General features: G+C 43.4%; 1 protein-coding gene across 8 annotated transcripts in view; it reads left to right on the top strand.

The window, feature by feature from the left end:
• The window catches only part of fryl (furry homolog, like), a 361,259-nt gene that overhangs the window by 41,892 nt on the left and 293,879 nt on the right, over nt 1-25,488 (top strand). For 2 of the 8 annotated variants that reach the window (XM_048544242.2, XM_059647685.1), the window contains exon 1: nt 15,255-15,530. The exons of the other annotated variants lie outside the window; for them this stretch is intronic. In XM_048544242.2, coding sequence (XP_048400199.2) covers nt 15,458-15,530 — 73 coding nt within the window. In that variant the 5' untranslated portion in view covers nt 15,255-15,457. Of the gene's footprint in view, nt 1-15,254; nt 15,531-25,488 lie in introns of those variants that run through there. 8 annotated transcript variants of the gene reach the window in all.

Below are 25,488 nucleotides of genomic sequence, written 5' to 3'. Positions count from 1 at the left end.
TGGGCTACGAGGTTCTGTGTTGGGCCCCACCATTATTTGTCATTTATATAAACCATGTATATGAGATGATGAGGCATGGTTAGTAAAATTTGTGGATGACACCAAAATTAATGAAATTGTGGATGGTAAAGAAGGTTATGTAAGAGTACAACTGGATATTGATCAAATGGGCCAATGATGTGGAGGTGCTGGTGTTGGACTGAGGTGGACAAGGTCAGAAATCACACAACACCAGGTTATAGTCCAACAGGTTTATTTGAAAACACAAGTTTTGAGTCTTGTACCTCCTTCAGGTGTTTGAGAGAGGTAGTATCAGACACAGAATTTATAAGTAAAAATTCAAATGGGCACACCACTGATGAGGATGTACTAAACAAACCCAAGATAAATCTTTAATCGGTTAGAAGGTATTAGTTGATTAACATGTCTAAGGTTTTGGAGTAGATTTGTAGCTCGAGTTTACATGATTAACATGAATGTGAAAATCCCCAAATTCCTTTGAAGTCACTGTCCTGAGACCAATGCCAAGGAATGGCAAATGGAGTTTAATGCGGATAAATGTAAGGCAAACCAGTGCAGGACTTACACAGTCTCTGGTAGGGCCCTGGGGAATGTTGTCAAAAATAGAGACCTGGGGTTGCAGGTAGGTACATAGTTCCTTGAAAGTGGCCTTACAGGTAGATAGGGTGGTGAATAAGGCATTTAGCAAGCTTGTCTTCATCAGTCAGTGCATTGAGTACAGGAGTTGCTTGTAAAGCTTAGCAGGTCTGGCAGCATCTGTGAAGAGCAATCAGAGCTCACTTTTTGGGTCTGGTGACCCATCCTCAGGATAGCAGTCTGAGGAAAGGTCACTTGACCCAAAACATTAACTCTGATTTTCTCATCACAGATGCTGTCAGACCTGCTGAACTTTTCCAGCTGTTGTTGTTTCTGACATACAGCATCTGCAGCTCTTTTATGTTTTCATTGAGTACAGGAGTTGGGGTATCATGTTATGGTTTTACATGTCATTAGTGAGACCATGTTTGGAATACTCATACAATACTGGCCGCCCTACTATAGGAAGGATGTTAATAAACTCGAAAAGGTGCAGAAAAGATTTACAAGGATGTTACTGAGACTGAAGGGCTTGAATTATAGGAAGAGGCTGGATAGGCTGGGAATGTTTTTCCTTGGAATGTAGGAAGCTGAGGGGTGATCTTAGAAAGGTTTAGAAAACTGTAAGGGCCATAGATAAGGTGAACAACCAAGTCTTCTTCCCCAGGCTTTGGGAGTCCAAAACAAGAGGGCATAAGTTTAAGGTGAGAAAGGAAAGATTTAAAAAGAACCTGTAGAGTTAGTTCTCCACACAGAGGGTGGGTCTGTATGGAATGAGCTGCCGGAGGAAGTGGTGGAGGTGGATACAATTACAACATTTAAAAGGCATCTGGATGGGCACATGAATAGGAATACAGGCCAAATGCCGGCAAACAGGTCTAGGTTAGATTGGGATGTCTGGTCGGCGCAAACGAGTTGGACCGAAGGTTTCTATGCTGTATAAATCTAAGTTAAATTAAACTTATACACAACTACTATAACTATACTATGTAGAATTATAGTTCACCCCACTTAAAAAAAGGGATATAGAAGCAATAGAGAATGTTTAGCAAAGGTGACAGTAGAACAGAGAATATAGCTCATGTGAAAGGTTGGTCAAGGTGGATTTTTTATTTAGAATAGGAAAAATGTAAGGAGTGATTTAACCAGCTTTTAAAATTCAGTGGCTTGGTTAGCACAGTTCTGAAGAGAATGTTGTCACATGAAGGAGATTGCAAAGCTAACCATAAATACAAAAAATACTTCTTAATAAAACCAATACAGAAATAGAGGAAAAAATTTTTCCTTGGTGGTTACCATGTGGAATGCACTACCCTAGGAAGTGGTTAAGGCTAATAGGTTAGACGAAAATCAGGCAAGTACAGAAAAAGGAGTTCAAACTGAAATGTTGAAGTGACAAAGATAACATGGGAGGAGATATGTGGAGTACAAACACCAAGGTAAGCTGGAAAAAATGGCCTGTTTCTCTGCTGTAGATCATGCGTAATTCTTTTCATGCCAGTTTTGATTGTAGCTGCTAAATGGACTTTCTAATCTCCACTTTTGTGGGAGCTCCTTGCTGCCATACTCGGGTCAAATTTTGTCTTGATGCCAAGAGCACTCACTCTTACCATACATATAGAATTCAACTCGTGTCCATGCTTGAACCAAGTGTGTAGGGATATGGGAAAAGGCAGAAGATTGGCACTAGGTAAGAGGATCAGATTTGATAAGTGGCTGACTGGCTTCCTTCTGTGCTTAACAATTCTGTGATCTTAAGTAATTCTGGCAGAAAACAAAATTGCAATTAAGCATAGGACTCTTGAGGTGCAGTATAGTAACCCTACCTCTGATCCGGGAGGCTCGAGTTCAAGTCCCACTTGCTCCAGAGATGAGTCATAACATCTCTAAACGGGTTAATTTGAAAATATTTGAAATTTTTAATTTGAAAATATCAACAAATAAATGCAATTGAAAGCACTGTTTATGACTATGGATGTCACTTTGCTGTTGATTCAGAGTAGACAATGGGATCATGATTGGTCAGACCAGATTTGATTTCTTCTACTTATGTGGACAGGACATTCTTGGACAATTTCTCACCTTGCCAAAAAGATCTGCTGGAACAGCTTAGACCCATCATGGTGTACAGGTCTCACCCTAACTACTTCTGGATGGCATAGGAATTATAGATCTAGAATGGAGGTCATATCACATAACAAGGTTGTAGTGACTTTGCGACAGCAGCAGCTCAGCCAGACCCATTCTTCTACCCTGCAATTTTTTTTTTCAGAAGCGTGACAACATTGGGTGTCTTTGGATTGACATGGACAGGATGGGTCAAATGACCCACTTCTGTGCTGCATCATTTCCATGATTCTGTGGTCTACCACCACCTGCAAGCTCCCCTCCAAGCTGCACACCACCCTGGATTGAAACTGCATCCTTGTTTCTTTTCTGATACTGGGTATTTCCAAACAGCATTGTGTATGTCCCTATACCTCAACAACAGCTGTAGTTCAGGAAGGTTACTCTCCATCACCTTTGCTGGACGATAAATGCTGTTCTATGTAGTGTTGCCCAAACCCCATTTAAATAAAATTTAAGTAAGCGCTTGAGCAATTCCCTTATCAAAGTTACAACTGACCATGCCTCCAACATACCTTCAAGCAATATATTGCAAATACACTCAATGTAAAAAGCACATTTACTCATGTCCTCTTTGATTGGATTTCCATTCACCTGAAATCTGTGCTCTCTTTCTTGACTCCTCCAGCAAAGGGAATTATTTCCCTATATCTAGGCTGACTGGACTTTTCATGATATTGAATACCTATAATCTCTAACTTTTCTTATGAGAAGAGTTCCAATTTGTCCAATCTATCAATGTACAAAAGTTCGTTATCCCTGGAACTACTGTCATAAATCTTTTGTGCTCTCTGTTTTAATCCTTACTGAAGTTTGGTGATGTTGTATGGAAGATTGTAAACAAAGTATGATTCCATGAGTATGAGTATGACAATGCCCAGCAAAGCCTGATCTGTCTATGAGATAGCTATCCCAATTTTGGCATTAGCCCTCAGAGGTTGATAAGGAGAACTTTGCAGAGTCGACAGGGTTGAATTTGCTGCTGTTGTTGTTTCCAATGCCTAGGTTGATGTCAGTACCAGGTAACCCTTTGGGTTTTCTTCCTTTGTTTATGTCTTTTAATTAGTTTGATACAACTGAGTGGCTTGCTAAACCATTTCAGATGGCAACTGAAAGTGACATGTACAGCAGACCAGGTGAGGATAAGACAAATAGACACAGGAGCAGAAGTAGACCATTCAGCCCATTGATCCTGTTATGCCACTTGGTGGAATCACACCTGTTCAGTTGATTCTGCCCGTTTCTTGAGTTGCTCACTAAGGACCTTTTGTGAACTGGATGGGTTTTTACAACAATAATAGTTTTATGGTCATCAAGCTTTTAATTAAGATTTTTGGTTTTAATTCAGAATCTACCACAATCCATGCTGGAATCCAAACCTGAGCCCCTAGAACAATCCTAGGTTTTCAGATTACTATTCTGGTAACAATATTGGTATGCTATTGCCTTCCTTCAGCATTGGGGCCTCAATTATTTAAAATTATACTTGAATTATATCATGGGTGCAGGCATTGAGCATGTTAGCTAAATTTATTGATCACACAAAGGTAGGTAGGAAAGCAAGTTTAGAGAGTTTGCAAAGGAACATCCGTGAGTTAAATGAGTGGCCAAAAACTTGGCAATTGACATATACTTTGGGAAAATGTGAACTTTTCTATTTTAGCAGGAGAAATGGGAGTGCGATATGTTATTTAAATAGAGGGGATTTCAGTCATCTGGTAGAGGGATCTGGATTTCCACGAAAGTTACTGTGTCAGAACAAAAAATGTTTTGGAAGACAAATAGATTACAAAGCGTCTGCTGATACGAACAGTACAATGATAAGTTGCAACTGTGCATGCTAACCTTCATTTTAAGCAGATTTTCAAAAATTGAAATGAAAATCTATTTTGTTTAAAAGCCTTTTCTCCTTACTGTTACATCTTTTCATTTCTTTCGCTTTTTCTAGTTTGTTAGGTTTTTAGCACTGTTTGCATTTAATTCAGACCTTTCAGTGCTTCTTCGCATGCACCAGGCTGACAGCAGACTCTGCCTAATCTCCTCATTGCAGAAGTGAATTGAGTGAATTCTCCATGATAATAAAATGTGAGGCTGGATGAACACAGCAGGCCAAGCAGCATCTCAGGAGCACAAAAGCTGACGTTTCGGGCCTAGACCCTTCATCAGAGAGGGGGATGGGGGGAGGGAACTGGAATAAATAGGGAGAGAGGGGGAGGCGGACCGAAGATGGAGAGTAAAGAAGATAGGTGGAGAGGGTGTAGGTGGGGAGGTAGGGAGGGGATAGGTCAGTCCAGGGAAGACGGACAGGTCAAGGAGGTGGGATGAGGTTAGTAGGTAGCTGGGGGTGCGGCTTGGGGTGGGAGGAAGGGATGGGTGAGAGGAAGAACCGGTTAGGGAGGCAGAGACAGGTTGGACTGGTTTTGGGATGCAGTGGGTGGGGGGAAGAGCTGGGCTGGTTGTGTGGTGCAGTGGGGGGAGGGGATGAACTGGGCTGGTTGAGGGATGCAGTGGGGGAAGGGGAGATTTTGAAACTGGTGAAGTCCACATTGATACCATATGGCTGCAGGGTTCCCAGGCGGAATATGAGTTGCTGTTCCGCCTGGGAACCCTGCAGCCATATGGTATCAATGTGGACTTCACCAGTTTCAAAATCTCCCCTTCCCCCACTGCATCCCTCAACCAGCCCAGTTCATCCCCTCCCCCCACTGCACCACACAACCAGCCCAGCTCTTCCCCCCCACCCACTGCATCCCAAAACCAGTCCAACCTGTCTCTGCCTCCCTAACCGGTTCTTCCTCTCACCCATCCCTTCCTCCCACCCCAAGCCGCACCCCCAGCTACCTACTAACCTCATCCCACCTCCTTGACCTGTCCGTCTTCCCTGGACTGACCTATCCCCTCCCTACCTCCCCACCTACACCCTCTCCACCTATCTTCTTTACTCTCCATCTTCGGTCCGCCTCCCCCTCTCTCCCTATTTATTCCAGTTCCCTCCCCCCATCCCCCTCTCTGATGAAGGGTCTAGGCCCGAAACGTCAGCTTTTGTGCTCCTGAGATGCTGCTTGGCCTGCTGTGTTCATCCAGCCTCACATTTTATTATCTTGGAATCTCCAGCATCTGCAGTTCCCATTATCTCTGAGTGAATTCTCCAAACCACTTTTAACACAATAGAACACTTCTATGAATAAGGAGACAAAAATTACATTCCAGTTGTCTTTTCACCAAGGCCCTGCAAGCCTGCAGTAAACCTTTCTTTCATATGTATTATATTCCTGTGCAGTAAATGACAATATTAATTTCTGTCTCCAAAGGAATAGAATATCCACTAAAGCAAGGTTTACCGAATCTTACAGGGCCTTGGTCAGATGACATCTGGAGTGCTGGCTTTGTCTCCTGTTATGGACCAGATCAGACCCTCTCAATATATTTTAAGAAGGTAGCCTAGACCCTAATGCTTTCTTATTTTAAAGGTGAATGTAATGTGCTATGTTCCAGATGCTATTCGATTGCTCAAACTACTCAGCATTAATCAAAACACAATTTATTTAAACACTATAGTTAAAATACAAGCAAAGAAAGGGGAATTTAGAACAACAACTCTATTGGAAAACTTAACAGAATAATAGTCACGTTAACTATTATTAATTAACTGTTCAATACAGCAACACCCTGCCAACAGACTCCTTGGCAAAAAGCAAAATTCAGAAAACAGATTTTGTCTCACATGCAATCCAGCACACTCGAAAGAGAAACCCCAGCTTTTGCCTGTAATTGACAGAAGGACAAATAGCTTCCACCTGTTTGAGCCCACAATAGCGACTGCTTAAAGTTGAATAGACAAACTTTGTTTTTAAAAAAAAACTAGAAATTTGATCTGTGAGAGTTGGCTATGCCCAAACAGGCTGCTTCTATTGTTCCAACGTTTTAAAAAAACACCAAGGCCCCCAAACTCGGAGACACGGGAGGTTCTTTTTCTCTGGTAGAATCTTCTAGATCTATAGTACAAGTAGACACTCATTGACCTAATACATTCTCTTGGTCCAAAACAACCACTTAAATGATTCTTATCCATCTTCCAGCTCTTACGCTGCCAAGAAGAGATCTCAATACTACTAAAATGTTAGAACGAGTTCTGCCACTGCTATCCTTACAGGCAGATACACAAGAACCTCTGAATGAAAATGTTTTTTCTTACATCATCTTTCTAAACCTCTGCCCTTACCTGAAATCTCTTCCCCCCAGTCATTGATCCCTCCATCACTGGGAAAAGTTTCTTTCTGTCAACCTTATCTACGCCCTTCATAATTTATATGTTTTAATCAAGTATCCTGTCAATCTCCTCTGCTCAAAAAGAAAACAATCCCAGTCAGTCCAATCTTTCATCTTAACTGAAAGTCCCCAGCCCAGGCAACACCTCCCCTGTACCATCACCAGTGCTGCCACATTGCTCTGACAATGAGAATTCCAAAAAAGCGCACAGTACTCTACCTATGGCCTAATCACTATTTTATATAGTTCCAGAATAACCTCCAAGCTGTTAAACTCGATACCTCAACCAAGAAGGGCAAATATATAAATGCCTTCTAAACCACTTTATTCTCCAGCCCTGATACTTAATGTCTATATGCACATCAAGATCCCTCCAATCCTCAATGCTCTCCAGGGTCCTACCATTCATCGTGTATTCCTTTGGCTTGTCTGTCCTGCCAAACTACATCACCTCTTGCAGCTGCTGATCAGCCCATCTGACCAGCTTGTCTACATCCTTGTGCAGTCTAAGGCTATCCTCTTCATTATTTACTACCCCAGCAATTCTTGTATGATCAGTGAACTTGCAGCATCCAAAGATGCATTTGAAAAAGGGCCTTTAAAAAGCCCTTTATCATTTTGTAAATGATTTAGATGAGATTTATAGGACGCACAGTTAGTGCCAATTCTTCCTCTTTTGGTATTTTAACGGTGTTGTAAGAAGGAAGTATATTTTGAATAAAGCCTAGTGGTAGACCAATCAAAATCACATTTGGAACACAGCGTCTTACACTTGCCTTTTATATTTATTCAAAGTTTATGAACTGGTCTGGTCTGTAACAAGTGTATCTAGTTTGCTGAGCTGTTTCTTGATATCACATGGGGTGAATCAGATTGCCTGAATACTGCCATTTGCAATGATGGGGATCTTATGAGGAGGTGCCAGTGATACACCTATGCTAAACTACAGCAACTACTGTACATCAGGATCAGCCTAGTTAACCTTCTACGGACTGCCTCCAGTACTAGCATGTCTTTCCTCAGACAAGGCTGAAAACTGTTCACAGTGTTCCAGCTGTGGTCTTACTAGTACCTTGTATAATTTTAGCAAGCCATCCCTCCTTTCTCTATGAAGTAAAGGCCAATGTTCCCTTTGTCTTTCTTATTATCTGCTGAACTTACTTTGATTATTCATTGATGGGATGAGGGTGTCACCAGCTAGGCCAGCATTTATTGTCCATCCATAATTACCCAGGGAACAGTTAAGAGTCAACCACATTGCTTTGGGTCAGGAGTCACATGTAGTCCAGGCCAAACCAGGTAAGGATGGCACCTTCCTTCCCTAAAGTAAATTAGTGAACCAGAAGGGGATTTTCCAACAATTGGCAGTGGATTCATGGCCACCATTTGACTCTTAATTCCAGACTTTTCTTGAATACAAATGATGCAATTGGCCATGGTGGGATTCAAACCCAGGTTCCCATAACATAGTCATATAGCATAGAAACAGGCCTTTGGCCCAACTTGTACATGCTGACCAGGTTTCGTAAACTGAACTAAATTTCCTGCATTTCACCTGCATCCCTCTAAACATTTCCCATTCATGTATCTGCCCAAATCTCTCTCAAATTTTGTAGTTCTGCAACTCTTTTGGCAGCTAGTTCCGTATGGACGACACCCTTTGAGGAAAACGTTGCTACTCAGGTTCCTTTTAAATCTTAGATAACAAAGTGTGAAGCTGGATGAATGCAGCAGGCCAAGCAGCATCTTAGGAGCACAAAAGCTGACATTTCGGGTCTCTGATGAAGGGTCTAGACCCGAAATATCAGCTTTTGTGCTCCTAAGATGCTGCTTGGCCTGCTGTGTTCATCCAGCTTCACACTTTGTTATCTTGGATCTCCAGCACCTGCAATTCCCATTATCTCTGATCACCCTTTTAAATCTTTCCTTTTTCACTTTAAACCTATACCCCCAGTTTTGGATCACACTATCCTGTGGAAAAGACCTTGGCTATTCATCTTGCTAATGCCCCTCATAATTTTATAAATCTCCATAAGGTCACCCCTTAGCCTCTGATGCTCCAGGGGAAAAAATCCCATCCTCCATAGCCTCTCCTTATAACTCAGAGCACCCCCCATCTCAGTGAATCTTTAAATCATGTTAGCACCTTTTCGAGTTTAATAACATTCTTCCTATAGCAAGTGACCAGAATTATATGCCGTACTCCAAATGTGCCTTCCCAATGTCTTGTGCAGCTGTAACATGTCCCAATCCTGTATTCAGTGCTGTGTCCAAGGAAGGCAAATGCTGCCTTCACTACCCTGTCTATCTGTTGATGCGACTTTGAAAGAACCATGTACCTGCACCCCTGGGTTGGTCTGTTCAACAACACTCCCTTGTGCCCTCCCATTGACTTTATAAGTTCTGTCGTCGTTTACCTTATGAAAATGCAATGCCTCACATTTATTCAAATTAAATTCCATCTGCCATTCCTCGGCCCACTGGCCCAGTTGATCAAGATCCCATTGTACTCTTGGATAACCTTCTTCACTATCCACTATACCAGTTATTTTGGTTTTATCTCCGAACTTAGTAACCATGCCTCCTATATTCCCATCCAAATCATCTGAACAATAACCCTCTGTCTCCTAGATATAGCAAGAACTGCAGTGTCCCTCCAGCTCCACACTTTGTTAACCCTCTACCTCTTATTGTTAAGCCAATTTTGTATCCCATTGGCTAGCTTTCCTGGGAACCCATGTGATTTAACCGTACTAATCATCCTACCATGTGGAACTTTGTCTACATGGACTTTAGTAAGGCCCGTGACAATGTTTACTGCCCTGCCTTCATCTGTCTTCATGGTCACCTCTTGAAAAAATATTCAGTCATGTTTGTGAAACATGATTTCCCACACACAAGCCTTGCTGACAATGCTTCATGAGCCCTTACCTTTCCAAATGCATGTAGATTCTGTCTCTCCGAATCCCCTTCACCAACTTACACACCACTGATGTTAGGCTCACTGGTCTGCAGTTCTCGGGCTGTTCCCACATGTGTTCTTAAAAAATCCTGCTCCCAACAAAATGGGCAAATCCCATCGGTGTACTTGAGCATCGTTGAAGAGATGAAAGGTGTTGTTGACAATGATATCAAGCTGCATTTAATTAGCAGTAGCCTGCTCATTAATGCTCAGTTTGGGTTCCTCTAGGGCTCCTGACTTTATTGTGGCTTTTATTCAGAGTGCTATCAAATTTGTAGTGGATGGGATTTCAAGAGGAACTTTCCACTGGTTCAAGACTTGTTAAAGAGACAGGAAAATGGTTGTGGTTGTCAGAAGCCAATCACCTCCAAAGACTATCTCCATTAAGAGACACTCGAACCACTTCACCCCTTGACATTCGATGGTGTTACCATCACTGAATCCCCTGCTTTCAACATTGTGGTGATTACCATCAGTCAGAAGCTCAACTGGACTTGCCATTTGAGCACCATGGCTACAAAAGATAGTCAGAAGCTAGAAATACTACAATGACTAACACATCTTCTGACTCCCTAAAGTCTGTTTGCTATCTACAAGGCAGAGGTCAGGAGTGTGATGGGATACTCTTCGCTTGTCTGGAAGAGTGCAGCTCCAACAACACTTAAAAAACTTGACACCATCCAGGACGAAATAGTTCGCTTGATTGGCAACACGTCCCCAAACACCACCTCCCCAAACACCACCTCCGTCCACCACCAATGATCAGCATTAACAATGTGTACTATCTGTAAGATGCATTGTTGAAATTCACCAAAGGTCCTTAGACAGCATCTACCAAATCTATGGTCACTACCATGTAGAAGGATGACGGAGCAGATAAATGGGAACATGTACAAGTTTATTTTCAAATCACTCACCATCCTAACTTGGAAATATATCGCCGTTTGTTCATGTTGCTGGGTGAAAATCCTGGAATTCCCTCCCTAATCGCCCTGACTACATAATAGAAATGATAGATCAATTTAGTATATGGTCAACAAGGTGGTAGTTTGTTTATAAAGTGGACATATGTGAAATTATTCATTTGGCTGATTAGAGCACAAGTTTTTTTTGTTTGAAGGTGTGAAACTAGTTAAATATTAATACTCAGAGGAACTTTATTTTTATATCAAAAAACACAATGTTGACATGCAAAAACAGCAAACAATTAGGAAAGCATGCTAGCCTTATCACAGTGAGGACAAGAATGAAGTCTTGCTGCATGTGTACAGAGCTTTGATTAGATCTTACCTGGAAAAGGGTGAGTGGCTTTGTTCTCTTCATTGAAGAAAGGTTATAGTTCTCTCATGTACCGTCACTGATCGGTCTCTATGGTCTCCACTTTTCTAGAAGATGAGGAAATTAGGCTTATCGATTTTGAAGTTTAAAAGAATGACAGGTGATCTCAGTTAAACATTGAGGATTCGCAAGACCTGTGATAGAAGTTTTATTTCCAGTCACTGGGGAATATACAATAAGGCATCACAAATTTTGGTTATGAAGTGTTATTTAGGACTGATGTGAGCAAAGATTTCTTCAACCAGAGGACTGTGAAATTGGAATTTGTTGACCTGAGAATGGGGGATGCTGCAGTGTTGACTGTATTCAAGTCTCAAGTTGATAGATCTTTGCTTTTTCAGACAGTCATTGGACGTAGAGTAGGCAGAAAGTACATTAAAATTGAAGACCAGCCGTGCCTGTAATGAATGCCAGTATAGATCTTGTGAGCAAATGGCTTACACTTATTTCTTGTGTTCTTGTCTCAGTAATGTCCTCCAGTTCTCACCCTCTGATGTCCTTGTGCTTTGTCAGATCACTTTGCTCCACCATTGACATCTCTACCTTTAGCCAACTAGGCCAACAATCTAAAAATTGCCTTTCCGAAATCACCCTTTCTCTCTATTGCTCTTCCTTCCTGGCCGCTGCTGTCTCTGTTTTCAAGTGCCTCCTGAAAATCCAGCTATGTAACCAGATTTTTGCACACCTGCCCTCTTATCTGAAATAATGGGAACTGCAGATGCTGGAGAATCCAAGATAACAAAGTGTGGAGCTGGATGAACACAGCAGGCCAAGCAGCATCTCAGGAACACAAAAGCTGACGTTTCGGGCCTAGACCCTTCATCAGAGAGGGGGATGGGGTGAGGGTTCTGGAATAAATAGGGAGAGAGGGGGAGGCGGACCGAAGATGGAGAGAAAAGAAGATAGGTGGAGAGGAGAGTATAGGTGGGGAGGTAGGGAGGGGATAGGTCAGTCCAGGGAAGACGGACAGGTCAAGGAGGTGGGATGAGGTTAGTAGGTAGGAGATGGAGGTGCGGCTTGAGGTGGGAGGAAGGGATGGGTGAGAGGAAGAACCGGTTAGGGAGGCAGAGACAGGCTGGGCTGGTTTTGGGATGCAGTGGGGGGAGGGGATGAGCTGTGCTGGTTGTGTGATGCAGTGGAGGGAGGGGACGAACTGGGCTGGTTGTGGGATGCAGTGGGGGAAGGGGAGATTTTGAAGCTGGTGATGTCCACATTGATACCATTGGGCTGCAGCGTTCCGAAGCGGAATATGAGTTGCTGTTCCTGCAACCTTCGGGTGGCATCCTTGTGGCACTGCAGGAGGTCCATGATGGTCATGTCATCTGAAGAATGGGAGGGGGAGTTAAAATGGTTTGCGACTGGGAGGTACAGTTGTTTATTGCGAACCGAGCGGAGGTGTTCTGCAAAGTGGTCCCCAAGCCTCAGCTTTTCCCCAATGTAAAGGAAGCCACACCGGGTACAATGGAGAGAGTATACCACATTGGCGGATGCGCAGGTGAACTTCTGCTTAATATGGAAATGCAACCCCACCTCTTCCTCCGTTACATTGATGACTGTATCGGCGCCGCCTCTTGCTCCCCAGAGGAGCTCGAACAGTTCATCCACTTCACCAACACCTTCCACCCCAACCTCAAGTTCACCTGGGACATCTCCAACACATCCCTCACCTTCCTGGACCTCTCAGTCTCCATCTCAGGCAACCAGCTAGTTACTGATGTCCATTTCAAGCCCACCGACTCCCACAGCTACCTAGAATACACCTCCTCCCACCCACCCTCCTGCAAAAATTCCATCCCCTATTCCCAATTCCTCCGCCTCCGCCGCATCTGCTCCCAGGATGAGGCATTCCACTCCCACACATCCCAGATGTCTAAGTTCTTCAAGGACCGCAACTTTCCCCCCACAGTGGTCGAGAACGCCCTTGATTGTGTCTCCTGCATTTCCTGCAACACATCCCTCACACCCCGCCCCCGCCACAACCGTCCAAAGAGGATCCCCCTCGTTCTCACACACCACCCCACCAACCTCTGGATACAACGCATCATCCTCCGACACTTCCGCCATCTACAACCTGACCCCACCACCCAAGACATTTTTCCATTCCCACCCTTGTATGCCTTCCGGAGAGACCACTGTCTCCGTGACTCCCTTGTTTGCTGCACACTGCCCTCCAACCCCACCACACCCGGCACCTTCCCCTGCAACCGCAGGAAGTGCTGCACTTGCTCCCACACCTCCTCCCCCACCCCCATCCCAGGCCCCAAGATGACTTTCCATATTAAGCAGAGGTTCACCTGCGCATCCGCCAATGTGGTATACTGTATCCGTTGTACCCGGTGTGGCTTCTTCTACATTGGGGAAACCAAGCGGAGGCTTGGGGACCGCTTTGCAGAACTCCTCCGCTCGGTTCGCAATAAAAAACTGCACCTCCCAGTTGCGAACCATTTTAACTCCCCCCCCCCCCCCCCCCCCCTCCCATTCTTCAGATGACATGTCCATCATGGACCTCCTGCAGTGCCATAATGATGCCACCCGAAGGTTGCAGGAACAGCAACTCATATTCTGCTTGGGAACCCTTCAGCCCAATGGTATCCATGTGGACATCACCAGCTTCAAAATCTCCCCTTCCTCCACCGCATCCCAAAACCAGCCCAGCTTGTCTCTGCCTCCCTAACCTGTTCTTCCTCTCACCCATCCCTTCCTCCCATCTCAAGCCACACCTCCATTTCCTACCTACTAACCTCATCCCACTTCCTTGACCTGTCAGTCTTCCCTGGACTGACCTATCCCCTCCCTACCTCCCCACCTATACTCTCTTCTCCACCTATCTTCTTTTCTCTCCATCTTCGGTCCGCCTCCCCCTCTCTCCCTATTTATTCCAGAACCCTCTCCCCATCCCCCTCTCTGATGAAGGGTCTAGGCCCGAAACGTCAGCTTTGGTGCTCCTGAGATGCTGCTTGGCCTGCTGTGTTCATCCAGCTTCACACTTTGTTATCTTGCCCTCTTATCTCCTTTCTTGACTTGGTGTCACTTTCTGTCCCATTATGTTACTGTGAAGTAAGCACCTTGGGGATGTTCTCCTCCAGTAATGTACCGTAATATGAAGTCCTTTTGCCAGGGGCCTTTTGAATGGGAGTGGGTTGGGAAGTATTTTTTTTCAGTTCAAATAAACTACCTCTGTGTTGAACAAGTGAAATGTTTGTTTATGATTTAAATTGTTGAGTCATAAATGTTTAACTGGTGTGTGTCTTGTATAGTTATCAAAACATAATACTTCATTGATGGATTTATCATTGTAATTTTGTCAGTACTACTGAATTTGTAAAATGAGTAAGAATTTTTGTGTAAGCTGTTAGGGAGGAAAAAAATGTTGAGGTAAGCTGAAAAGCTGCACTATAGGCTGGAAAACCACAGGACTGATTGCATCACCCTACACCAATATTCTCCCCTCCCCCATGTAAAAACCAGGCAGCTCGCATTATCTTTGGTAGATTAAGTGAGACGGTGTATCATGCGTCATCACAAGCATGCTGAGAAGTCGCTGATATTGACTGGGTGGGCAGTGCTGTAGGAAGTAATGTGCTGCTGCGAAGAGACACTCCAGCTTGGCATTTCAGCAGCAAGCCGCCGCAAAGAATGTACTTCATTCTTTGTGAAATATCTATTGTACAAGGCAATGTGAGGAAAGGTGCTCTGGTGGTTTCACTTTGTGCAGTTGTATTTTTCTGGAAGCTAGAACTAAGCACTTGTTTTCAATAGTTGTGAGCTCCACCCTTCTGTACTGTATTTACCAACACCATAGGAAGCAGCTGGCAACAGTTGTTCGACATAGCGATTACAGACTACCCTTTGTGTAAATCATATGGTTCAGTCTTTGCGGAAGATGTATGTTATTATGCTCTGTGAAAGGTGAAATTGTCCTTCAAACTACCCTGAATATACAGTAAGTTTTACTGACCGGCCTGTGAGTTCATCTGCATTCAGCATTGCTGGAACTCAAAATGTGCGTCACATAAAAAGACTGCATAATAATGAGAAAGGGACGCTTGAGACCAGAACTGCTCTTTGATAGGAGTCGGGGACAGCAATTTGAGACAAAATAAATAGAGCTTGGCAAACTGTTCTAATAAAATTTCTGGTTGCTGTGGCTCATCAAAAGGCATAATGTTAAGCCTGCAGGATTCTGTGTTTTTTGAAATCAGCATCAAGTCTCTGCTGAAGTCTTGGAGTAGTAGCTGTAAGTAAAATTTAATCATCTGGATATGCAAGTAACAAATGTGATCGTATCGAGAAAGGTTTTGATGTTTATATTAGGAGGTGTGTGAAAATGGAAGGAAATTATCCTTAATGTAAAACCTTTCAATTCCCTTTTTAGCCAGGATGGATCTTCTGTGTCATTCCCTTTTGCTTTGGATAACTAACATGAATAGATCTACAGAGTCACTGCATTAATGTATTTGTATGATATACATTTTTTAATGTGCTGCTACTCTGAATAATATGTGGGCAGTGATTTAGTTCTGTTTCTATGACAATCATATTGTCCTGATTTAGAATATTATGTTACCTTAAATTTTAAACAATCTCATAGTAATAAGTTGCTGTAGTCTGCCAGATTTAATTTTCTGGGGGTTAATGCTTTGACTGGTTGTATTAAAATGGTGCATCACGCCAATATTTACTCACCAGTAGGCTATGTTGTGAAATGTTTACAGTAATTTTGTGCTGCACAGTTCTCTCTTACAGTCCAGGTACAGAGCTGTGAAATGTTTTGAGCTGGTTTAATGTCCAGAATGCACAATGTAAATAACAAGCTGCTGTTTGACTAAACTATAGCTTTCTGTATTTAGTAGCAACAATGGTATGACATTAATATGGCTGGCTTTTGGTATGCACACTTTCTGCCAACATTTTGAATGCTGGTAGTTTGTATTTTCTTCAGGCACATTATGTGAAACAGCTGTCTTGCTCATGTATGTTGAAAGATTTTTAAAAAATTTATTTCCATTCTCAAAGTTTGTGTCCCTAACCCCATGCCTGGGATTTATGGAAACTGCATGGCAACTACAGGTTGAGGCCTGAGCAATTCAGTGTTCAAACATCAGTAATTGCTTACAGCACCCAGTCAGTGACAATTTAAAGACCAGATCAGGCAGCAGGAAAATTGAATTAGCAACATGCTGAGCACCTCTCCAAAAACATTATCAATGATATCAATGATAGTTGGATCTGCCCTAGTGGAATCTACCACTTCCATTTGGAAACGTAATAATCTTAACCATTTAGGCTTATCTACAACTAGCATTTCAATTTTAAATCTTCACCAGTGGTTAGTTCTTCAGTATTGTACGCAAAAAAAATAGTTGTCCAGATCTATGCATTTTGATAGGAATCTAGTGAGTATAAGTGCTTTTAGTCAAATGACACAATGAATACAGATTTATTATGTTGTAAATTTAAATCATGGCTGAGAGGCAGACTGGTGGGTGTGGAGGAAGATCGTGAATGTTACATTACTTCATTGTTAACTGTCAGACAGATTGGGGCAATAGTAGGAACAAAAATCAACTTCCTTATTGAATGCTTGTCTTAATCTATGTATTGTGTACAATTTTGGACTCCTTGTTTAACAAAGGGTGTAATTACATTAGAAATGTTTCAGTGACACTTCACTCAGCTGATTCCATGGGTGAGACGGTCACATTGCAAAGAAAAGTTGGACGGATAGGGCCTGTATCGATTGGAATTCAGAAGAATGAAGAGTGTTCTGTCAAAACCTAGAAGGTCATAGATCATAGAATCCCTACAAGTTGAAAACAGGCCCTTCGGCCCAACAAGTCCGCACCCACCCTCAAAGCATCCACCGCAGACCCATTCCCCTGCTAACCCACCAAATCCCTAAATGCTGCGGGCAATTTAGCATGGCCAATCCACCAAGCCTGCACATCTTTGGAGTGTGGGAGGAAACCCACGCAGACATGGGGAGAATGTGCAAACTTCACTCGGACAGGTGCCCGAGGGCGGAATTAAACCCGGGTCCCTGGCACTGTGAGGCAGCAGTGCTAACCACTGAGCCTCTGTGCCATCCTTTCTTTATCAGATAGTGCACTTATTCAGAGGGGATTTCACAGGGTGGATGCTGAAAGGATGTTTCCCTTTGTGGGAAAGACTAGAATTACTGGACGCATTTTAAAAACTAAGGGGTTTTTTAAAATGTACCTAATTTAGTTTAAGATGCAGTTGATGGGGGGAAAAAAAAATTCAGTCATCTGTTTGTGAGACACATTTCCTTAGACAGAACAATCGAATATATTTAGCGCAGAGGTAATTAGATCCTTTGACTAAGAAGGTAGTGATAGGGTATTGGGTCTAGGTAGGAAACTGGAGTTGAGGCCTCAGTTAAGTCAGCCATGATCTCATTGAATGGCAGAGCAGGCCAGAGGAGCTAAATGGCCTCTTTCTAATTCATTCTTAGAATCATACAGTATGGAAACGGCCCTGTGGCCCATCAAGTCTGTGCCACCAAAAATATACTACCTCCATTAGTCCCACTTTACTCTGCTAGGCCCGTAGCGTTGAATGTTATGACACTTAAAGTGCTCTTCCAAGTACTTTCTAATGGTTGTGAGGTTTTTAAACTTCTAATGAGGATTTTATGGATATTATTGTAAAATTGCAATTTTCAAAAAATGCAGTGGCCAAATTTTGTATATTACACAAGTTCACTTTTAGGTTTGGACACTGCTGTGGTTGTAAATCTCGCCAGCTATTTTAATCATTTCTTTAGTTAATCCACACGAGGTGTTATTGAGAGAGCTAGTAAGATTTTATAATTTTTCCTTTAATTACCAAATGATTTAGGCTTTCCTAGTGGGGTTCGGATGCTGGTAGAAACTCAGATTTCAGTTATTCGTGCAGCAACTTTCTGATTTGCTTGGACAGTGAGGCTGAATAATAAGCAGAGGTTAGATACTCCGTACAGAATGAACGATGGTTGGGCTTGTGCATATTGTTGCAACTGGTAATAGGATAAAAGTAAAAGATAGCAAAAAGCAACTTAATTATCTACTCTTATGTATATCAAAGGAGGAAGGAGAGGGAGTGACAAATACTCAAACGAGCAACTGTAATCTTTCTGTTTAACTCTTTGGCACAGCACATCTGTATTTGTTCTGTGGTATTGCTTTTCAATTTTAAAAATATGGGGCTTATAAGATATGGCCACACCAACAAAGCTGCATTTGTTGCCCATTTTGACTTAACACATGAAGTTGACATTTCTTGAACTGCAGCTCTTGTTGTTTGCTCTGCTATCCACTGACATTCTGCACTGAAAGTGATAGATCTCAAAATCTTCACATTAATCTGTTGGAGTGGCATCTGATGCTTTTGGTGTTGAGCATGCAGTCCTCTATGGTACCCTCAATAGCTTGGTTTCGCTTTCAAAACGAGTTTCGTTACTTTACCTTCAATACCACCAGGCTACTTGCCTTCAGTCCAGAAGTCAGTCCCCAACTGTTCTGGAATTTGAGCAGACAGAGCTTTTTTTAAAGTTCACTTTGGAGTAGTCTGTGAATTGTCCAGTGTGTGTGTATCTCGGGGGGAGATAGTAAAGAAGAGAATCACATGTAGTGAACATGCAGAAAGACTGAAAGAAAGTGCTTGCAACCTTGTTGGTCGAATATGGAATTAAAGAGTTAAGATAAGATTGATACTTCACTGGAATGAGTGTCTGCAAAGGATTTTTCTGAGAAAAAGGGTTGAAATTTAAGATAAGATTTGAGTTATAAAAAAAGGTTGGATAGGTTGAGACTTTTTTAACTGAAGTGTAGGAGATGGAGGGGAGACCCCATAGAAGTTTGTAAAATAATCAGGTGTATGGTTGGAGTTAATGGTGGTTGTCTTTTCCCTAGGATGGGAGATTTTAAGACTAGGGGGCCATTTTAACATGAGAGGAGAGAGATTTAAAGAAGACACGAGGGGCAAATCTTTTACGCAGAGAGTGGTTCTTATGTTGAATGAACTTGTGGTGGAAGTGGGTACAATTACAACATTTAAAAGACATTTGGGTAAGTATACAAACACGAAAAGTTTATAGGGATATGGTCCAGGGTCAGGCAATTGGGACAAGTTTAGTTTGGATTATGTTTGGCATGGACTGGAGGGTCTGTTTTTGTGCTGCATGACTCTGACTCTAAGGTCTTTCAGAGTTGTCAAATAGCTTAGTTTCCTTTTGTACAATAAACTAATGTTTTTGTTAAAAATACATTGGCAGCCTTGTGTGGATATGGTTAGTGACTGACTATCACAGTAACAAAATTGCCAAATTAAAATCTGGGATTTATCAAGCCGGGTTTCACTCTGGAATCTGACTTGTCCGGTAATAAAATCAGCCTGCATCATAACAAAGTACATGTTTAATTCTTTTTAGAAACTTATTATTGAAACTGTTCCCACCGTCCTTTCAGACAATGCAGTCCAAATCATTACTTGCCTCATCACAAGATTCATTTAAACAATTAGTTCTTTTACTGTTTATTTTAAATGTGTATTTTTATTATTACTTACTCTCCTGCCATTGGAATCAATTTTCACCTCATCAACTCCATCATACCCTTAATTTTTTGACTGTCTTATTAAATCTATAACGTTGTGTATTTTGAAAAGAACAACCCTGGCTTCTGTCATCTCCGTACATACCTTTTTGTACCTCATTCTAGTAAGCTGCCTCCTTTTGATCATTCCCAAAGCATGCTGCCTAGCATTGGACTCATTACACCTAAAGCCAAACCAGTGACTTCTACAGGGTCATTAGATGTGAAAAGCAAAGCAAGTCAGACAGCATCAAAGGAATGGGAAAGTCGATGTTTCAGGCTGAAGCCCGTCTTCAGGACTGGGGAAGGGGAGGAGCACAGATGTAAATATAGGGAGATAGGTGGGGCTGGGGAAGGGTAGGTGGGATTGTGATAGGTGGATGCAGGTAGGAGAATATTGTGATTGGGCAGTGGGAACAGTGGAGTGGATAGAGGAATTGGAAGTCGGGCAGGTTACATCAGGTCAGGGAGGCGAGGAGGATGGGGAGGGCTGGGAATGGAGGGATTTTCAAGCTGTTAAAGTCAATGTTGAGGCCATTGGCTCCCAAGGCGAAATATCGGGTTTTGTTCCTCCAGGTTATGTTTGGCCTCACTCTGTGGTGGGAAACCAAGGAAGGACAAGTCGCCAGGGCGTGGGAGTGGGAGGGGGAGTTAAAGTAGATGACAATCGGAAGGTTAGATTGGTTGGTGCACGCAGAGCACAGATACTCTGCGAACCAGTTCCCAAGCCTGCGTTTGGTCTTCCCAATACAAAGGAGGCTGCATTGGATGCAACAGATGAAATAGTGCAGGTGAATCTCTGCCGGATCTGGAAGAATTATTTGGGGCCTTGGACGGAGGTGAGAGGGGAGGTGTAGGGGCAGGTTTTGCACCTCTTGCGATTGAATGCCATCCTTAATTACAGGGGGGAAATTCCGCTCCCTAAACGAGGATATCTGGGTTATCTTGGAGTAAAACGCCTCATCCTGGGAGCAGATGCGGTGCAAGCAGAGGAATTGAGAATATGAGATAGCATTTTTACAGGAGGCTGGGTGAGAGGAGGTGTAGTTGAGGGAGCAGTGGGAGTCAGTGGGTTTGAAATGGATGTCAGTGGTGCGTTGGTTTTCAGAGATGGTGATGGAAATGGAGAGGTCCAGGAAGGGGAGGAACATGACTCAAATGGTCCAGGTAAATTTGAGGGCAGGATTGAAGTTGTTGACTAAGTTGGTGAACTGTTCAGCTCCGCGTGGGAGCACGAGGTATTGTGGAGAAAGAGGTGAGGAATAGTTCTGGTATGCTTATGGAAGAGGGACTGTTTCATGGATCCTACAGAGACATGTGTAGCTTGGGCTCATGCGGGTGCCCATGGCTACCCCTTTGGTTTGTAGGAAGTGGGAGAAATCAAAGGAAAAATTGTTGAGGGTGAGCACAGGTTGTGCCAAGTGAATAAAAGTATCAGTGGTGGGGAAATTTTACACCATTACACCTGTATTTCCCCATATGGAGGGCCTAAAAGCCCTTCGCATCTTCCTCTCCCATTGACCCAACCAGTACCCTGTCGAGTGACTGACTCCTTTGCTGGGCAGAGCTGGTCCCCACCCTCAACTATTTTACCTTTTGATTTCTCCCACTTCCTACAAACGAAAGGAGTGGCCATGGGCACCGATATGGGCCCAAGCTATGCCTGCCTCTAGGAACAGTCTCTCTTCCACAACTACACCAGCACCATTCCTCACCTCTTTCTCCCCTATCTTGATGGCTTTATTGGTATTGCCTCATGCACCCTCAAGGAGCTCGAGCAGTTCATCAACTTCGCCACCACCTTCCACCCTGTCCTCAAATTCAACTGGACCATTTCTGACACCTTCCTCCCCTCCCCGGCTTCTCAATCTCCGGAAACCAACTCAACACTGACATCCGTTTCAAACCTACTGATTCCCACAGCTACCTCAACTACTCCTCCTTTCACCCACCCTCCTGTAAAATGCTATCCCATACTCTCCATTCCTCTGCCTCTGCCATGTCTCCTCTCAGGATGAGGTGTTGTATTCCCAGATATCCTCCTACTTTAGGGACCAGAATCTTCCCTCCTCTGTAATTAAGGATGCCCTCAACCGCATCGCCTCCATTTCCCACACTTCTGCCTTCAAACCCCCTTCCCCACAAGAACAAAAAAGATGAATTCTCCTAAGTCCAGATGTACCAGCCCACCAACCTCCAAATCCAATGCATCATCCTCCGACATTTCTGACACCTAAAATCAGACCCCACACGAAAAAGATATTTCCTTCCCCACCCCGGCGCACTTTCCGCAGGGACCATTCATTCTGTGACTCCCTCGTCAGCTCTACACTCCCCACTGATTTCTCCTCCTCACCTTTCCCTGCAAACTGCAAGAGGTGCAACACCTAGCCCTATGCCTCCCCCCTCACCTCCATTCAAGGCCGCAAATAACCCTTCCAGATCCGGCAGAGATTCATCTGCACTTCATCCAACTTGATCTATTGCATCCATTGTGCCCAATGCGGTCCCTTTTATATCGGGGAGACCAAACGCAGACTTGGGGGCCCGTTTGCGGAGTATCTGCGCTCTGCATGCACCAACCAACCTGACCTTCCAGTTGTCATTCATTTTATTTCTTCCTTCCATTCCCCTGGTGACATGTCCATTCTTGACCTCCTCCACTGCCAGAGTGAGACCAAACATAAAACAACACCTGATAGTTTGCCTTGGGTGCTAATGGCCTCAATATTGACTTCACCAGCTTGAAAATGCCTCCATTCTCAGCCGTCCCCGTTCTCCTTGCCTCTCTGACCTGACCTGACCTAACCTGTCCATCTCGGTACGCAATGATCTGCTCCACCCTCCCACTGACCAATCACAATAACCTACCTGCATCCATCTATCGCCATCCCACCTACCCTTTGCCCAGCCCCACCTCCTCCATCTGTTTACTTCTGGGCTCCCCTCAACCACCCTGCTGTGCTCTTCTGGCTTCTGGCATCTGTAGTCCTTACTGTCTTCCAGTAATTTTTGCAGATGAGCATCGCTGTTTTTGATTTTGTTCAATGCCATTGTTATGCAAATTACAGGATTTCATGTACATTTTCAAATAATCTTCAAATTTGCCCAGCCATGTTCAGACACTGTGTCTTAGTCCTGAACTGCTTCAAAATTGCACCATTTAATTTCTATTCCTTTTCGCATTAAGTTACCTTGAGTCAGATGGAGCATACAGCTGGGAAGATCAAAGAGAGCTGGACTTCTGTCTTAATCTCAAATGTGTCTAATCATCATATCATCATGAAGCATGCAAAGGACGGTGTTCATCTTTTGAGATCATTCATACTTCACCCAAATCATCTAGACTACTTTGCATAGAGTTAAAAGTTTTTGTCAAAAAATTGGTATAGATTGAGTTGTTCATGACATTTTGCTTGCAAGCTGTGAAAATCATGTCAGTTGTGCCTGTTAATAGTGTGAATGTGCTTTCATATTTGGGGAGTACTTCTTCAAGTGTTATGAATCATTTAAGAAGGGTTCTTTTGGATTTCAGCACCTCCTGAGGCTGTTTTTTCTCCATTATGTGATGTCTTTTATCATCTCCAGAGGTCTTGTTAGAGTCCTTAGCTTGTCCCTAACTGGGTGCTGTGTGATGCAGTTGAAGACACTCTTATCAACAATGGATCCTTGAGCAAAAAGGATTTAATATTTGACATAATTACTGAAGAAACAGTGGTTTAGTTGTAATTCAGGATGGTGAGTGCCTTGGAGGGAAACTTTCCAGGTGATTGTGTTCCTATGCCTCCACTGTTTTTGTCCTCCTAGGTAATTGAGGTTTTAGGTTTAGAAAGGACCCTTGGCAATTTGCAGCATGCATCCTGTGCTGGTATTTGGTGTATCTGCTGTATACCATTTGTTTTGGGATTGAATATTTAACATGGTCATTGAGCTAGAAGGGCTACTTTGCCATGGATGATGTCAAGCTTCTCGAGTATTGTTGGACTTGCAGTCGTTCAGGCAAATAGGACGTTTCATTACCTCACATTACTTCTGACTTGCAAAATGTTAGCAGGCTTAGTAATGGAGAATGAGTGACGCTGGTAAAAAGGCAAATTACTGCAGAATTCCCAGTCAATGACCATTGTTAAACCTCAGTCTTAAAAAGGCTGTAGAACGTTTGGGGCAGCGCCGTGGCTTAGTGGTTAGCACTGCTGCCTCTCCGTGCCGGGACCCAAGTTCAATTCCACCTTCAGGCGACTGTCTGTGTGGAGTTTGCACATTCTCCCATTGCCTGCATGGATTTCTTCCGGGTGCTCCGGTTTTCTCCCACTGTCCAAAGATGTGTAGGCTAGGTGGATTGGCCATGCTAAATTGCCCATAGCGTTCCAGGATGTGTAGATTAGTTGGGTTATAGGGGGATGGGTCTGGGTGGGATGCTCGGAGAAGTCTGTGTGGACATGTTGGACCGAAGGGCCTGTTTTCACACTTGTAGGGATTCTATGAACGCCACTTATGGGGGATTCACTGATTTATTGCTGTCTATTGTCAATAAGATATGGTTAGTTTTTCTATTGTTGGTGACATTCATTGTATGCATTTTTAAAAATTCACTCCTAGGATATGGATGTGTATGTTGATGTCTGTGCCAATACATGTTGCTTATCCCCAGCTGCTCTTCAGCTGGTGGTGAGCGGCCTTCTTGAATGACTGTAGCCTGGGTCCAGACCCAAAACATCAACTTTCCTGCTCCTCTGATGCTGCCTGGCCTGCTGTGTTCATCCAGCTGGACACCTTGTTATCTCAGATATTCCAGCGTCGGCACTTCCTACTATCTCTGTAGTCTGTGTGGTGTAGGTAGACCCATTGTGTGGTAAGAAGGGAATTCTAGGATTTTGACCCAACAGCACTGAAAGAACAGTGAAAAATTTCCAAGTCAGGATGGTGAGCACTTAGGTAGGGAACATGCAGGTGGTGGTGGTGGTGTTTCCATGTATTTGCTGCCCTTGTCCATCTGCATAGTAGTGGCTGTAGATTTGGAAGCACTGTCTACAGAACTATCGTGAATATTTCCAGTGCATTTTGTAAATAGTACACATTGCTACTAAGCGATGGTGGTGGAGATAGTGGATGTTTTAGGACATGATACCAGTCAAGCAGGTTGCTTTGACCTGAATGGTGTGAAGTTTTGAGAGTGTTATTAGAGTTGCACCTATCCAGCCAAGTGTGGAGTATTTAATTGCGCTCCTGCTTTGTGACTTGCACGTGGTCGACAGGCTTTTGGGAGTCAGGATGTTAATTATCTACTCCAGTATTCCGAGTCACTGACCTACTCTTGCAGCCACTGTGTTTATGTGGTGAGTCTAGATGAGTTTGTAGTCACTGGTAACCCCCAGGATGTTGTGATGTTAATGCCGATTGGAGTTGGGCATGGACTGCTGTAGTATCTGAGGAGTTGTGAATGGTTCTGAACACTGTGCAGTTGTTGGCAAACATCCCCACTTCTAACTTTCTGGTGATGGTAAGGTCATTGATGAAACAGCCAAGGACACTACCCTGAGGAGCCCCTTCAGAGATGTCCTGGAGCTGAAATGACTGACCTCCAACAACCGCAACCATCTT

This window comes from Stegostoma tigrinum, chromosome 1 (genome assembly GCF_030684315.1).
Source record: "Stegostoma tigrinum isolate sSteTig4 chromosome 1, sSteTig4.hap1, whole genome shotgun sequence".
Classification (NCBI taxonomy): Eukaryota; Metazoa; Chordata; class Chondrichthyes; order Orectolobiformes; family Stegostomatidae; genus Stegostoma; species Stegostoma tigrinum.
Note: the sequence above shows the minus strand (reverse complement) of the source record. Positions and strands in the feature narration are given on the sequence as shown.